At 46.7% G+C, this 13,159-nt stretch overlaps 1 protein-coding gene across 1 annotated transcript in view; it reads right to left on the reverse strand.

Annotated features, from left to right (window-relative positions):
• Positions 1–13,159, reverse strand: part of SNTB1 (syntrophin beta 1) — a 249,238-nt gene that overhangs the window by 132,286 nt on the left and 103,793 nt on the right. Inside the window, exon 2 of the mRNA XM_061439537.1 lies at positions 6,737–6,953. Coding sequence (XP_061295521.1) covers positions 6,737–6,953 — 217 coding nt within the window. The remainder of the gene's footprint in view (positions 1–6,736; positions 6,954–13,159) is intronic.

The following is a 13,159-nucleotide window of genomic DNA, read 5'->3' on the forward strand; positions in this document are numbered from 1 at the left end:
TTGCGGTGACATCATTGAGAGAACTTTGAAGGAACGAATCCGTGCACACTATAGGATTTATCAGACCATACCCTCTGAACCATGGCGTGCTGAGTGGAGGTCTTCCATTTGGGCCACAGTAACGTTTCTGTGAATTTTTCACTTGTATGCAGTAAACAGAGATGTACACTGATTTTCACAAAAAGCGTGTGCTGTGGGCTTCCCTGGCAGTCCAGCAGTTCAGAATTGACCTTGCAATGCGGCTCGATCCCTGGTGTGTGCTGTGGGCTTCCCTGGCAGTCCAGCGGTTCAGAATCGACCTTGCAATGCGGCTCGATCCCTGGTGTGTGCTGTGGGCTTCCCTGGCAGTCCAGCGGTTCAGAATCGACCTTGCAATGCGGCTTGATCCCTGGTCCAGGAAGATCTCCCACATACAACTAAGCCCATGAGCAGTTACTGAAGGCCGTACACCAAGAGCCCACGCCCCACGAGAGAGACACTGCAGTGAGGAGCCCACGCCCACAGGAAAGAAGAGCCCCCACCCACCGCAACTAGAGAAACCCCGCATGCAGCCAGGAAGAGCCATCACAGACACACAAAGAAATCTTTAAACAGAAACACTGGTGCCCTGCTCCACAAATTAACCGTGAAGATCTACTGTAGGGTCTGTTACTGTTAGCACTATACAGAGTCACAGCAAAGTTCTGTACCCCACCCTCCCTATTGGTTCGTCTGCTTTTAACCCAGAAATGGGCTTGGGTAATTAACTCTCTTGATTTAAGTTTGCTGAGCCTGGCAGGATAGAATGGTGTTTTTCCTCTTATTCCCAAGACTATTTAGAGAAAGATTTTTTAAAAAGAACTTTCTGAAAAGTTAAGAATACTCCAAATGGGCAGATAAATATGCCATTTATCAGTTATTAACATATCATATATTTTTGAATGCCTTCTTGGATCAAGCAATGTTCTAGAAAGCTGAGATTTTTTGGCAGTGTGCAGGTCTTTAGCTTTTTTTTAAGAAATAATTTCAAATTTACAGAAAACATGGAAAATGAGCAATGGTGCCAAGAATAGATGAGTACTCAGGTGCACCTTCTCTTAATATTTCCCTCCATGTCCTCTATCACTTGCTGCTTATCTCTCTTCATAACAATTTTTAGAAAGTTGGGATATTAAAAGCACGGGGCATCCCAGACCTCAAGGGTCTTCTGGCTTTAGGAACTGGGTTATCATGTTAGAAACAACAATCCTAAGTCATTATAAAGGACGCTGTCATGAACGGATCTCCACACAAGGCACGCGTGCTGAGGCCGAAGGGTGCTCGGAAGCCGTCAGGGAGGCGAGCGCAGGCCAGGCACGGGTGTTTAAGGGCTCCTGGCCGCAAACGACGGGAGCAGCAGAGCCGGACAGTTAGGAGAGGCGCAGAATCACAGTGCCGAGGAGCTTCAATTCTAGTGAAGGCGACAGGAAGCCGTTTTGACCAAACGGACAGATTCTGCATGCTTCACACTCCCTTGGCTGGCTGTGAGTAGGGCAGATGTCGGGGATGTCAGAGGGCAAACTAGAAACTCGGAAAGTAGTCAAAGTGTTAGTTGCGAGTGTGTCCAACTCTTTCGTGACCCCGTGGACTGTAGCCCGCCAGGCTCCTCTGTCCATGGGCTTCTCCAGGCAGGAATACTGGAGAGGGTAATCATCCCCTCCTCCAGAGGCCTTCCCGACCCAGGGATTGAAACCGGGTCTCTTGCCCTGCAGGCAGATTCCTTACCATCCGAGCCCCCAGGGAAGCATCCAGTAAAAATCTGCCCAAATAGCGCAGACTAGTGGAGCCCACTCTTGGCACCAGGGACGGGTTTCATGGGAGACAATTCTCCACGGGCTAGGGGTGGCGGCAGGATGGTTCCAGGACGAGTAAGCGCGTTACATTTGCTCTGCCCATTGTTTCCAACCTGACGCTGCCATGGATCCTCAGACCCTCAGCCCAGAGGCTGGAGATCGTGGTCTCCAGGATGCGGGACAGTCTGGGCCTGGACGAGGGCAGTGGCCATGAAGGCAAAGAGGGGACCATGAAACACAAGAGACATTTAAGAGGTGGAATTCAAAGAGAAAAACTACTGCAGTCCTTGACAAGCAGCGCTGGCAGCGACACATTCTTGTGGATTCAGTGCCTGCTGGGCGACCTTCTCCACGGAGAGAGCAGCAATGCTACCTGCCGTTCGAGGCTGCTTTGATTTGAGAAATTGAACATTAGAGCTTTTAATGCAAACGCTAAGTAGCTGTGTGGCACCAGCCGAGGGGATTAGCCCCGAGAAGCGAGGTTTCGGCAGCCAGAAGACCGTTAATTTCTGGTCGTGGTGCTTACAGGTCAGGTGGGCTGCCCCGGCAGGTGCTGAAAGCTGGAAGCAACGGGGTACCTTGATTAAGAAATTGAGCTTGGTGTCAGCCGGGCCTGGGTCTGAATCCCAGATTTCCTGTTGGCTTCAGTTCTTGCTTCTGAACTAAATTTCACTGTCTATGAAATAGAGGTTGGCCTCCCAGGGGACTCAGTGGTAAAGAACCTGCCTGCCAATGCAGGAGCCGAGGGTTTGACCCCTGGGTCGGGAAGGTCCCCTGGAGAAGAAAATGGCAACCCACTCCAGGATTCTTGCCTGGAGAATCCCATGGAGCCTGGCAGGCTACAGTCCATGGGGTCGCAGAGAGTCGGACACGACTGAGTGCGCACAGGCATCTAAAACAGAGATTAGAGCACCTGCGACCTAAGGGAATTTGGATCAAATGAGATACTTAAATTCACACATAAGTGATGGAGCTAAGATTCCACCATAGAGTTAGCTGATACAAGTCAACACCCTCTCTTTTCCCTTCTTTCCCTTTTATATTTAATATACGCATTATTTTCATTACTTTTTAAACAGCTACACTTCCAGTTTCTATTTCCCTGTCAACCCAAGAGCTGTTTATCTCAGAGAGAGCTTTTTAAAAATCCATGAAGAAAGGCTTTCTGGGCTTTGGTTTTGTTACTCACTTTCTAGTTTCATTCTACAATCATTAGGGGATGTTGTCTGCATTATTTCTGCTCTATGGAATTTACAGAATTTTTGGTGACTTAATCTGTGGTTAATTTGGGGAATGTTCTATGTGGCTTTGAAAAGAAAACTGTACTCTTTATTATCAGGGTACAAAGACTGTGATGTACCCAGACCTTCCTTAATTCTGCACGTGGGGGCTTTTGTACGTCTGTTTATCTTCTGCCCAACTGCCCTGTCTTGGGTTGAGAGCAGTATGTTGAACTTAACATTAGTGTCTTCTGTTTCCTCTTGCATTTTATGCAGATTTTGCTGTAGAGGTTGCTGCTCTATTACTTGATGTGCGTTCATAACTGCTGAAAAATCTGTTCCTTGTGAACTCTGACCTTAAGCATAAATCAGTCCTTCTGTGTCCTGTTTTGCGCTTTTGCAGTCTGCACTTTACCGTGTCATATATCAAGAGAGACTGATGATCTTTTTGTTTTCATCGTTAGTTTTCATTTGCCGTGTATAATCTGCCCAGCCCTATACCATATTTCTTTAAAAAATTTTTTTTGACTGTGCCACACAGCATGTGTGATCTTAGTTCCCAGACCAGGGATTGAACCTGCATTTCATGCATTGGAAGCTCAAAGCCTTAACCACTGAATCACCAAGAAAGTCTTGCAAAGTCCGTATTTTTGAATGGTATAATATACTCTGCCTAGCATGTGACTGGAGTTTCACAAAGTATTTATTGCTTTCTTCTTTTCTTCTCTTATTTAACCAGGGTCACCTAGTTTTTTTTTTTTTAGTTTTACCGAGGTATAATTGAAAAAATTATAAGACATGTAAAGTTTACATCATGGTGACATGATATATGGATTTACTGTGAAAGGTTAATTTACTGTCAGCAGTTTTGGATCTCTTTGGACCAAAATCCCCTCCTGGACCCTCTGGCTTAGCTGGATTCTCGTCTGCAGTCACGCCCTGCTGGTTCTCACACTCCAGAGGACAGACGTTCCCTCACCTTGTAGGAGGCCCTACATATACTTACCAGAGATCAAGTTGAAGAGCACCAACATAAAAGTTTAAAAAATGGGAACTATATTCAATATCTTGGGATAAGCTAGAATGGAAACGAATACTAAAGAGAATGTATATATGTATAATATAACTGAATAACTTTACTATATAGTAGAAATTAACACAACATTGTAAATAAACTATCAGTTCAGTTCAGTTCAGTTGCTCAGTCGTGTCCGACTCTGTGCGACCCCATAGACGGCAGCCCACCAGGCTCCCCCGTCCCTGGGGTTCTCCAGGCAAGAACACTGGAGTGGGTTGCCATTTCCTCCTCCAATGCATGCAAGTGAGAAGTGAAAGTGAAGTCGCTCAGTCGTGTCCGAATCTTCGTGACGCCATGGACTGCAGCCCACCAGGCTCCTCCGCCCGTGGGATGCTACAGGCGAGAGGACTGGAGTGGGGTGCCATTGCCTTAATAAACTTTTTGAACTAAAGCCTGATGTCTCTCCAAAGAGTCTTTAAAAGGTAATTAAACACTTGGGAGAAATGTGATAGCATGTAAGTCCACAGTTGAAAGGAACCCTAGACATTGTCTCAAACCCTCTCCCCAGTGCATTAACCACTTCTACGATAGCCCAGGTTTTCTAGTCTCTGTATTTTTTTGGTAATGGTAAGCTAACACTGTCACCCATTCTATGGGAACAAGATGAAAGCCCAGTTGTATCACATACTAGTTATGAAGACAGGGACTTATATGAGCCCTGAGCCTCAGTTATCTTTATCTGTGGAATGGGGATGATGACTGAGATGCAGAGGTCTAAGCATGGTTACAAATTCAAGGACTAGGTGGAAACTGAACACCCCGGCAGGTCAGGTGATGCACTGAATCCCTTAAGTGTAAGGCATTAGGACTGATGAGAAGAGCTCCTTCTCTTTTGGAAGGAGAAGTCTTTCCTGGGCTGCTACAGATTAGAGCCCTGCCTGCAGCAATGTAGGCCTAAGGATACCATTAGATCTTCTAATTTTACTAGAAAAGCAGAAATCTGGCTTTTTAACGTGAAATTTCCCAACTAGTCAATGTGGCAACTAATTCACAGATCTCTCTGCAACCCTAGATAGGCCATTAAAAACAACGCAAAACTGTGTGCTGGGCACACCCGAAGGCGGGCACTTTGCAGTGTCCGGGCTAAAGTGATTAGCATGCTGCCCGGCACAAGACCGGCAGCGGGTAAGTTATGAATTCATCAGACCTGAAATCTCAGACCTCAGACTCCTGGGAGAAGGGACTTGTTCTGACTGGGTGGGTAAAAAAGTCAGGGAGGAGGAAAGTCAGTGCGAAGGACGCCCGCTGCGGCCCGGGAGGCAGCAGGAAGGGAGCAGGCGTGCGGACCGGGCAGGCGGGGCCCCCTCGGAACGGCCCTCCCCGCCTCCTCTCTTCTGCGGGGACCGGGCTGTCTCATACAAAGGCCCATCTCTGACCCCTGACCGAGGAGACGGCAGCTGGCTGGGGTCAGAAGGGCCGGCAGCTTCCTCAGCCTAAGTTCACAGGGAAGAGAACCAGAAAGCACCGAGCTGGGAGCCAAGGAGGCAACTTTCTCCTTGTTTCTATTTCCTTTGGGTTTTCCCCACCAGCAGCCCTGAACCTAGCCAAGTACTTCCTCCTCGGGAGGGTCACAGCTGTCCCACATATGTTATAAATAAGGGCCAGGAGAGCTGTCTATTTTTAGCATCTAAATGTGGATGCAAAGGTCACCAAGATTCCCCCTTCGCTGGCTCCATTTCCCTCTTTCCTTTCTACACGTCTTTTCTTTTCATTCCAGATGTACATTTTCTGTGCAGAGGAGACGAAGACTTTGGGGGGGAAGAGAGACCCCAAATATTCGCTCATCTTGCCAGGACTCCTTCTGATTGCCATGGATTGGTTTATGTATCTAGCCTGTGACAAAGAAGTCACGTACAGACGTTGGGAAACGGCATCCTAGACTTGGATCCAAACCACTCTGTTTCCTCTCTTGAGAATAAAGAGAGGTTCAGAGCAGAAAACAGCACTGAAGATCCTCTCCCTGAACGTTCCGAGGGCACAGATGAGGGCCCCAGGGAGGCGACATGCTTATTACTGTGCATGCGTGCTCACTCCCTTCAGTCGTGTCTGACTCTCTGCGACCTCGTGGCCTGTAGCCCACCAAACTACATGTCCATGGAGTTCTCCAGGCAAGAATACTGGAGTGGGTTGCCATTCCCTCCTTCAGGGGATCTTCCTCATCCAGGGACTGAACAGTCCTGCAGCTCCTGCATGGTAGGCGGACTCTTTACCACTGAGCCACTAGGGAAGCCCACGCTTATTACCACCCGACATCAATAATACATAGTATTACAGCCTATATTCATGGAAGGCTCCTCTGGGCTAAGTACTTCACGTGGATTTCCTCATTTACTCTTCATAACTCAGGGAAGTATGGATTTCAATTATTTCCATTTTACAGAAGCCAAAACTGAGGCTCAGAGCTTGAGAAACTGGCCCAGCGTCCGGCAGAGGCAGACCCAGCGAAGAGACAAAAGATCCTGAGGCCATCGATTCAACAATTTCCGGAACGAGAGCTTAACACACAGATTCCTCGCGAGGATAAAGGAAGAAGGAAAAAGGAGGAGGGAGGAAGAGAGGAGGCGGGCGCACGTGACACACACAGCTCGTGGTCCTCGGGCCAGCTGGAGGGGCCTGCCCACTCGTACCTGCTCTCGGGGTCGGCCAGTGCCAGGCTGCGGGTGACGAAGCACATCCTGAGCGGGATGCTCCTCCGGTCTCGGTGGAAGGACGGCGGCTGCGACGCCAGCGGGTCCGGGGCACCGGCCCCGAGCCGCGGGGACTCGGGCGGCGGGGTCTCCCAGCCGATCTCGGACACCGGCGAGCCCTTGGTCACGTAGGGGGTGGCCTCGCGCATGTACTTCACTGCAAGCAGAGAGGGGACAGTGAGCCTCGGTCAGCGCTGAGGGGCCCGGCGGGCTGCGGCTTTCGGAGAGCGCACTAGCCCAGCTCCGCACAGGACCCTAACCCAGATAATAGTTGTTTGTCCCATAAATTAGGTGCCAACGTGGTTTTTACAATCTGCCATTAAGATGACCTGAACTTGAGAATGACTCTCAGGTTTTTTCGATTATGACAACGTCTATCTTTTCTGATTATAAGGTGCATTCTGGGAAAGAGGCTGGAAAACTAATGAACAGAGACTGAGAAAGCATATCTTAGTTAAAAGAAACACAATTATTCAGTATAGATGTAGGGTATCTGGTACCCACCTTGACCATCCACATTACCATTATTCTGTTGGGAAGCAAGGACAATCTTTTCAAAAAACAGTGCTGAGAACATGTATGTAAAGAAATACACAGAAAAACACTTACTCCGTAATGGTAGAAATCTATGATGGCAAAAATATTACTTGTAAGAGCTGAAAAATAGAACAGAAGAACTGTACAAAAAAGATCTTCACGACCCAGATAATCACGATGGTGTGATCACTCATCTAGAGCCAGACATCCTAGAATGTGAAGTCAACTGGGCCTTAGAAAGCATCACTAGGAACAAAGCTAGTGGAGGCGATGGCATTACAGCTGAGCTATTTCAAATCCTGAAAGATGATGCTGTGAAAGTGCTGCACTCAATATGCCAGCAAATTTGGAAAACTCAGCAGTGGCCACAGCACTGGAAAAGGTCAGTTTTCATTCCAATCCCAAAGAAAGGCAATGCCAAAGAATGCTCAAACTACCGCACGATTGCACTCGTCTCACATGCTAGTAAAGTAATGCTCAAAATTCTCCAAGCCAGGCTTCAGCAGTACATGAACCATGAACTTCCTGATGTTCAAGCTGGTTTTAGAAAAGGCAGAGGAACCAGAAATCAAATTGCCAACATCTGCTGGATCATGGAAAAAGCAAGAGAGTTCCAGAAAAACATCTATTTCTGCTTTATTGACTATGCTAAAGCCTTTGACTGTGTGGATCACAATAAACTGTGGACAGTTCTTCAAGAGATGGGAATACCAGACCACCTGACCTGCCTCTTGAGAAATCTGTATGCAGGTCAGGAAGCAACAGTTGGAACTGGACATGGAACAGCAGACTGGTTCCAAATAGGAAAAGGAGTACGTCAAGGCTGTATATTGTCACCCTGCTTATTTAACTTACATGCAGAGTACATCATGAGAAACGCTGGGCTGGAAGAAACACAAGCTGGAATCAAGATTGCCGGGAGGTGTATCAATCACCTCAGATATGCAGATGACACCACCCTTATGGCAGAAAGTGAAGAGGAACTAAAAAGCCTCTTGATGAAAGTGAAAGTGGAGAGTGAAAAAGTTGGCTTAAAGCTCAACATTCAGAAAACTAAGATCATGGTATCCGGTCCCATCACTTCATGGGAAATAGATGGGGAAACAGTGTCAGACTTTGTTTTTTGGGCTCCAAAATCACTGCAGATGGTGATTGCAGCCATGAAATTAAAAGACGCTTACTCCTTGGAAGGAAAGTTATGACCAACCTAGATAGCATATTGAAAAGCAGAGACATTACTTTGCCAACAGAGGTCTGTCTAGTCAAGGCTATGGTTTTTCCTGTGGTCATGTATGGATGTGAGAGTTGGACTGTGAAGAAGGATGAGCGCCGAAGAATTGATGCTTTTGAACTGTGGTGTTAGAGAAGACTGTTGAGAGTCCCTTGGACTGCAAGGAGATCCAACCAGTCCATTCTGAAGGAGATCAGCCCTGGGATGCTGAAGCTGAAACTCCAGTACTTTGGCCACCTCATGCAAAGAGTTGACTTATTGGAAAAGACTCTGATGCTGGGAGGGATTGGCGGCAGGAGCAGAAGGGGATGACAGAGGATGAGATGGCTGGATGGCATCACTGACTCAATGGACGTGAGTCTGAGTGAACTCCGGGAGTTGGTGATGGACAGGGAGGCCTGGCGTGCTGCGACTCATGCGGTCGCAAAGAGTCGGACACGACTGAGCGACTGAATTGAACTGAACTGAAAGGTTCAATAAAAGAGAACAGATTAAAGAAATTTGAAGACACCTTTACGTTCATTTAAAAATGGATAGATACCGATGTCTTGATGTAGAAAAGCCTGTAAGATCTACTATCCATTTTAAAAAAAGCAATAGAGAACAGTGTATTTACTGTAATCATTTGTGTATACAATCATAGATATATATGTCTGTGTAGCTACTACAATTTATGGATAGAAATCCAAGAAAATGTTAATGCTAGTTAGCTCTGGGAGTAGATATGAAACTCAAGATGATGGAGAAATAGACCTTTATTATTCATTTATTACTCTTTTATATAATTTCTCATGTTTAGCCATTGTGTTATATATTGTGTTTTAAAATTTAAAGAAACAAAATCGTTTAAGAGCTGAGTGGAGCAGACCGAAATTCTGCTCTCTGATAAATTTACTTGATCTTAAGGTGTTACTTGGGGCTTCCCTGGTGGCTCAGATGATAAAGAATCTGCCTGCAATGCAGGAGACCTGGGTTCCATCCCTGGACCAGGAAGATCCCCTGAAGAAGGAAATGGCAACCCACTCCAGTTTTCTTGCCTGGAAAATTTCATGGACCGAGGAGCCTGGCGGGCTACAATCCAAAGGGTCGCAAAGAGTCAGACACGACTGAGGACTAAGCACACATTAAGGTGTTATTTGCTGATTCTGAATTTAAACACTTGGTCCTTAGAGAGCATTCGCGTTGACAAGGCACCTGGGTTCTTGAAATGCAGAATGTGAGCTTCCATGTCCTTTTCCTGCCATTCACATAGCCTGGTTCTCTGCTGCTTGGGGCTGTGGGAGGGGTCTGGCTAAGTCCCTTAACGGCATCTGCTATTACAAATGGCAATGGATTAAAATGGGTGGTAAACCCAAGGGGCAGTTCCTCCAGATCTTGGGCGACTCAGTTGCACAAACCAGTGGCTTCCCCGTAGGAGACACGGGGTCAGGTTCCTGGAGACTCAGGAACCAACAGGACGTGGTTTCCATGCTTAAGAGCAACCAAGTCACAGGCCACTATAGTTGATGCTGTCGTGTGCCAGCAGACCCTTTTTTGCAGGACCTGTATCCTAGCTGCTGTGTGTTGCTGAGAAACACTCTGAGATGCTCTCCTGCTCTGGAACACTGTTCTTGGACATCAGAAGTCATCAAGCCCAAGAGACTACCGGCCCACTGCTCCATCCTCCAGACAGAGGATCTGCTTCTCCGGAACCCCACTTAACACTGCGGCATAAAACAAGCATATAAGCGATGGCATAAAGCAGAATGAGCTGCAACAAGAAGAAAGGACCCTGGAAGAACTCATCAGAAAAGTGCATCTAGGAGTTTGAGTAACAGGTTAGTTCACAACAATTTAATAAGCAGACCAAACATACCCAGATGCATGCAGTAAGGGCATATACTGGGAGATCCAGTCGTAGATATTAAAACCAGCCATTATTCATTTAAGACAGAGGAGATGTCATTTGGCACCAATACATATTTGAAAAGATTTTTCACTGAATATAAATGCAATTGGGAGAAAACAGCTCCCTGGTTGCTGCAAACTTGTTAGCACAGGTTGCAGACAGAATTAGAAAGATTATTCATGAACAGTGTATTTTAAGGAATACCATTTAAAAAGGAGCACAGACATACCTATGAACAAAGGCAGAAAATTCAGTGGGACAGGTTTAAGCTGTCTAAAAACTGGAATAAATAGACCTCTTCTGATGTTACTGAATTTTTTTTATCTCCGAGTATGTTTTTGTAGAAGCTATAACTCTGCTTAGGTTTGTATATTGTTGACTTATACTTATTGATAGTGGGAAACTCAAGTATCACACCCAAGGTCGTTTGACAATTCTCCATTGATTGCATTATTATCCTTCTGGCTGTAGGAGGGGGTGAGTGTTGCAGAAGCGACAACCCAGGGATGCTCATTGGAGTAGGTGGCATTTGAACTTGACTTTAAAGGGTAGCTAAGTAGAGGTAAGAATAAAAGTCGTTTTATATAATGTGCATGCACGCATGCTCAGAGACTTCAGTTGTATCCAACTCTGCGACCCCATGGACTGTAGCCTGCCAGGCTCCTCTGTCCATGGGATTCTCCAGACAAGAATACTGGAGTGGGGTGCCATATCCTCCTCCAGGGGGTCTTCACAACCCAGGGACTGAACCTGAGTCTCCTGAGTCACTGAGCCACCAGGGAAACCCTTCTACATAACGTACTCTGATTTACAGTTTTTATCACAATACCATAGGAAAGGAAAATCAGACCTCAGTCTGGAGGGGGATAAAGAAGGAGCAGCCACTATACACTTAGTGCCAAGTCTGGGATCAGAGGCCCTCCATCCTTCCTGCATGTAAGCTTTAAAATGACCACTTAAAGCCTCACTTTATATACAAAAAAACCAGGTCTGGAGAAGAAATGGAGAAGGGATCTTTCATTTATCAAGTGTCCATATGCATGCGTGCATGCTCAGTCATGTCCAACTCTTTGTGACCCCATGGACTGTAGCCCACCAGGCTCCTCTGTCCATGGGATTCTCCAGGTAAGAACAATGGAGTGGGTTGCCATGCTTTTCTCCAGGGGACTTTCCCGACCCAGGGATCGAACCCAGGTCTCTTAGCATTGCAGGCAGATTCTTTACCATCTGAGCCACCAAGTATCTCTGTGTCCAGAAACAGTAAAAGAATACATTTTAAAAGAAGAATGTACTATGTTGCTAACACTTTCAGACCCTGCTGGAAAGAAACATACGGCTATTCTAATTCCGGGGGCCACTAGGAGCTTTACACAGGTTATTCCTTGCAAGACAAATGTGTTATTTTACACATTAGCACACCAGTGCTCAGAAATTTAACTTAAGGGGTTAATGACTGGTGAAGCTGCGGTTTGATTTCCCAGAGATCATATTCTTTCATGAAATCTGGCTAGCCCACCAAGATGAAGTATTCAAAACGAGGGTCTACCGAGGGTAGTTATTCCTTATTCGGTGGCAGTAGCTACAGCCCTGGTGGCCTAGGGGCAAGAGAATGGCAGAGCTGAGGGTCAGACTCAGAGAGAACGCCAGAAAAGAGGGGCTTCTGGGTGGCGCTGCTGGTGAAGAGCCCATCTGCCAACGCAGGAGACCTAAGAGACACAGGTTCGATCCCTGGGTCAGGAAGATCCCCTGGAGGAGGGCACGGCAACCCACTGCAGTATTCTTGCCCAGAGAATCCCATGGGCAGAAGAGCCTGGCAGGCTACAGTCCATAGGGTTGCAGAGTCGGACACGACTGAAGCGACTCAGCAAGCAAGGATGCACCAGGAAAGAGAGACTGCTTATAGCAGACGGAGAAGATGCTAGATGCTGGCCTACCAGTGACACGACCATCTGGGCTTACTTCCAGAGACACCGTGAACACTCAGAACATGCATATAAGGTGCGAGTCATTACAGAAGTGTGTGGGTTTGTCCATCATGAGTAGAGGCTGGGGAAGTATAGCAAATCTTAGCCTAGAAGCAAAGATTTGTCAAGCAGTGTGGTCTAATTCAAGGAGGGTAAAGGGTTACCTAAGACTAGATTTTTAAAAAAATTATTTATTTTTAATGAAAAGCATAATTGCTTTATAGTATTGCATTGGTTTCTATCAAACATCAGCATGAATCAGCCATGGGTTTACCCGTGTCCCCTCCCACTTGAACCTCCCTCCCACCCCTTGAGGTTGTTACCGAGCCCGTGTGAGTTCCCGAGTCATACAGCAAATTCCCGTTGGCGGTCTATTTTACCTGTGGTGACGTAAGTTTCCACATTACTCTCTCCACACGTCCCGCCCTCTCCTTCCTCCCCCAAGCCGTGTCCGAGAGTCTGTTCCCAATGTCCGTGTCTCCACTGCTGCACAAAGGTTCATCAGTACTATCTTTCCAGGTTCCACAATACACATTAGTATAGATATTTGTTTTTCTCTTTCTGACTTACTTCCTTCAGTATAATAGGCTCTAGGTCCATCCACCTCATCAGGACTGACTCAGATGCATTCCTTTTTTATAGCTGAGTAATATTCCATTGTGTATATGTACCACAGTTTTCTTATCCATTCGTCTGTCAATGGACATCTAGGTTGCTTCCGTGTCCTAGCTACTGTAAACAGA

This window comes from Bos javanicus, chromosome 14, assembly GCF_032452875.1.
Source record: "Bos javanicus breed banteng chromosome 14, ARS-OSU_banteng_1.0, whole genome shotgun sequence".
Lineage (NCBI taxonomy): Eukaryota > Metazoa > Chordata > Mammalia > Artiodactyla > Bovidae > Bos > Bos javanicus.